At 75.4% G+C, this 1,452-nt stretch overlaps 1 protein-coding gene across 1 annotated transcript in view; it reads left to right on the forward strand.

Annotated features, from left to right (window-relative positions):
• Positions 1-55: 55 nt before the first annotated feature.
• ZNF865 (zinc finger protein 865) overlaps positions 56-1,452 on the forward strand; it is a 4,760-nt gene continuing 3,363 nt past the window's right edge. Inside the window, exon 1 of the mRNA XM_017839939.1 lies at positions 56-1,449. Coding sequence (XP_017695428.1) covers positions 121-1,449 — 1,329 coding nt within the window. The 5' untranslated portion in view covers positions 56-120. The remainder of the gene's footprint in view (positions 1,450-1,452) is intronic.

Consider the following 1,452-nt stretch of genomic DNA (forward strand, 5'->3'; position numbering starts at 1 on the left):
TCGCACCCCCCCGGGGCGCAGCCCCCCAAAAACCCCGCGGGGACCCCTCGTCCCTCAAAGCCCCCCCAAAACCCCTCCCGTGCCCCCCCCCCAGGTGCCCCCCCGGCTCTGGGGGGGGCGATGGAGACCAACGTGAGCGACGAGAGCGGCCACTTCCAGTCGTACCCCTTCGACTTCCTGGACTTCCTGACCCACCAGCGCCCGGAGCCGCCGGAGCCCTTCGAGCCCCCCAAGGCGCTGCCCCTCCCCCCGCCCCCCTTCGAGTACCCCCCCCCTCCCGGGGCCCCCCCCTTCGACCGCCCCCCCCCGCCCAAGCACAAGCCCGAGGCTGCTGCTTCTTCCTCGTCCTCCTCCTCCTCGTCCTCCTCGTCCTCCTCCTTGACCTCCTCGTCCTCGGCGCAGCCCAAGAAGCCGGAGGGCCCTTTGGGGGGTCCCGCGGGGGCCCCCCCGTACCCGCCCCCGCCCCTGCCCCCCCCGCCCCACCAGCCCCTCTTCGAGGCCGCCGGCGCCTTCCCCGCCCCGCAATGGGGCATCGTGGACCTGTCGGGGCACCAGCACCTCTTCGGGGGGCTCAAACGGGGCGGGGCCGGCGCGGGGGCCACGCCCGGGACCCCCCCGGCGCCGCCCGAGTCGGGGTCGAAGGAGGAGCGGAGCTACTTCCGGCGGCTCAAGTACCTGGTGGAGCGGCGCTTCCCCTGCGCCGCCTGCCCCAAGGCCTTCCGCCAGGCGGCCCAGCTGGTGCAGCACGTGCAGGCCCACGGCGCCGAGCGGCCCTACGAGTGCCGCACCTGCGGCCGCACCTACAGCCACGGCTCCAGCCTCGTGCGGCACCGGCGCTGCCACCGCGACGCCCCCGACGACGCCGGCGCGGCCGCCGCATCCGCCACGGCCGCCGCCACGTCCAGGGCGGTGCCGGTGCCTAGCGGGGCCCCCGCGGTCTTGGCGTTGGCCAACGGGGTCAACGTGAGCCCCGGCGGGGTCAACGCGGTAGCCAACGGAGTCAACGCGGCGCCCAACGGGGTCAACCCCTTGGCCGGCGGGGTCGGCGCCGTGCCCAACGTCAACGCGGCGCCCAACGGGGTCAACGCGGCGCCCAACGGAGTCAACGGGGTCAACGTGGCGGCGAGCGGGGTCAACGCGGTGCCCAACAGGGTCAACGCCGTGCGCGGCGTCAACGTGGCTCCCAATGGGGTCAACCCGGCGGCCGGCGGGGTCAACGCGGTGCCCAACGGAGTCAACCCCTTGGCCGGCGGGGTCGGCGCCGTGCCCAACGTCAGCGCGGCGCCCAACGGAGTCAACGGGGTCAACGTGGCGGCGAGCGGGGTCAACGCGGTGCCCAACAGGGTCAACGCCGTGCGCGGCGTCAACGTGGCTCCCAATGGGGTCAACCCGGCGGCCGGCGGGGTCAACGCGGTGCCCAACAGGGTCAACGCCGTGCGCGGCGTCAACGTG

The sequence above is a fragment of the Lepidothrix coronata genome, unplaced genomic scaffold (genome assembly GCF_001604755.1).
Source record: "Lepidothrix coronata isolate B3197 unplaced genomic scaffold, Lepidothrix_coronata-1.0 Scaffold592, whole genome shotgun sequence".
NCBI classification, from domain to species: domain Eukaryota; kingdom Metazoa; phylum Chordata; class Aves; order Passeriformes; family Pipridae; genus Lepidothrix; species Lepidothrix coronata.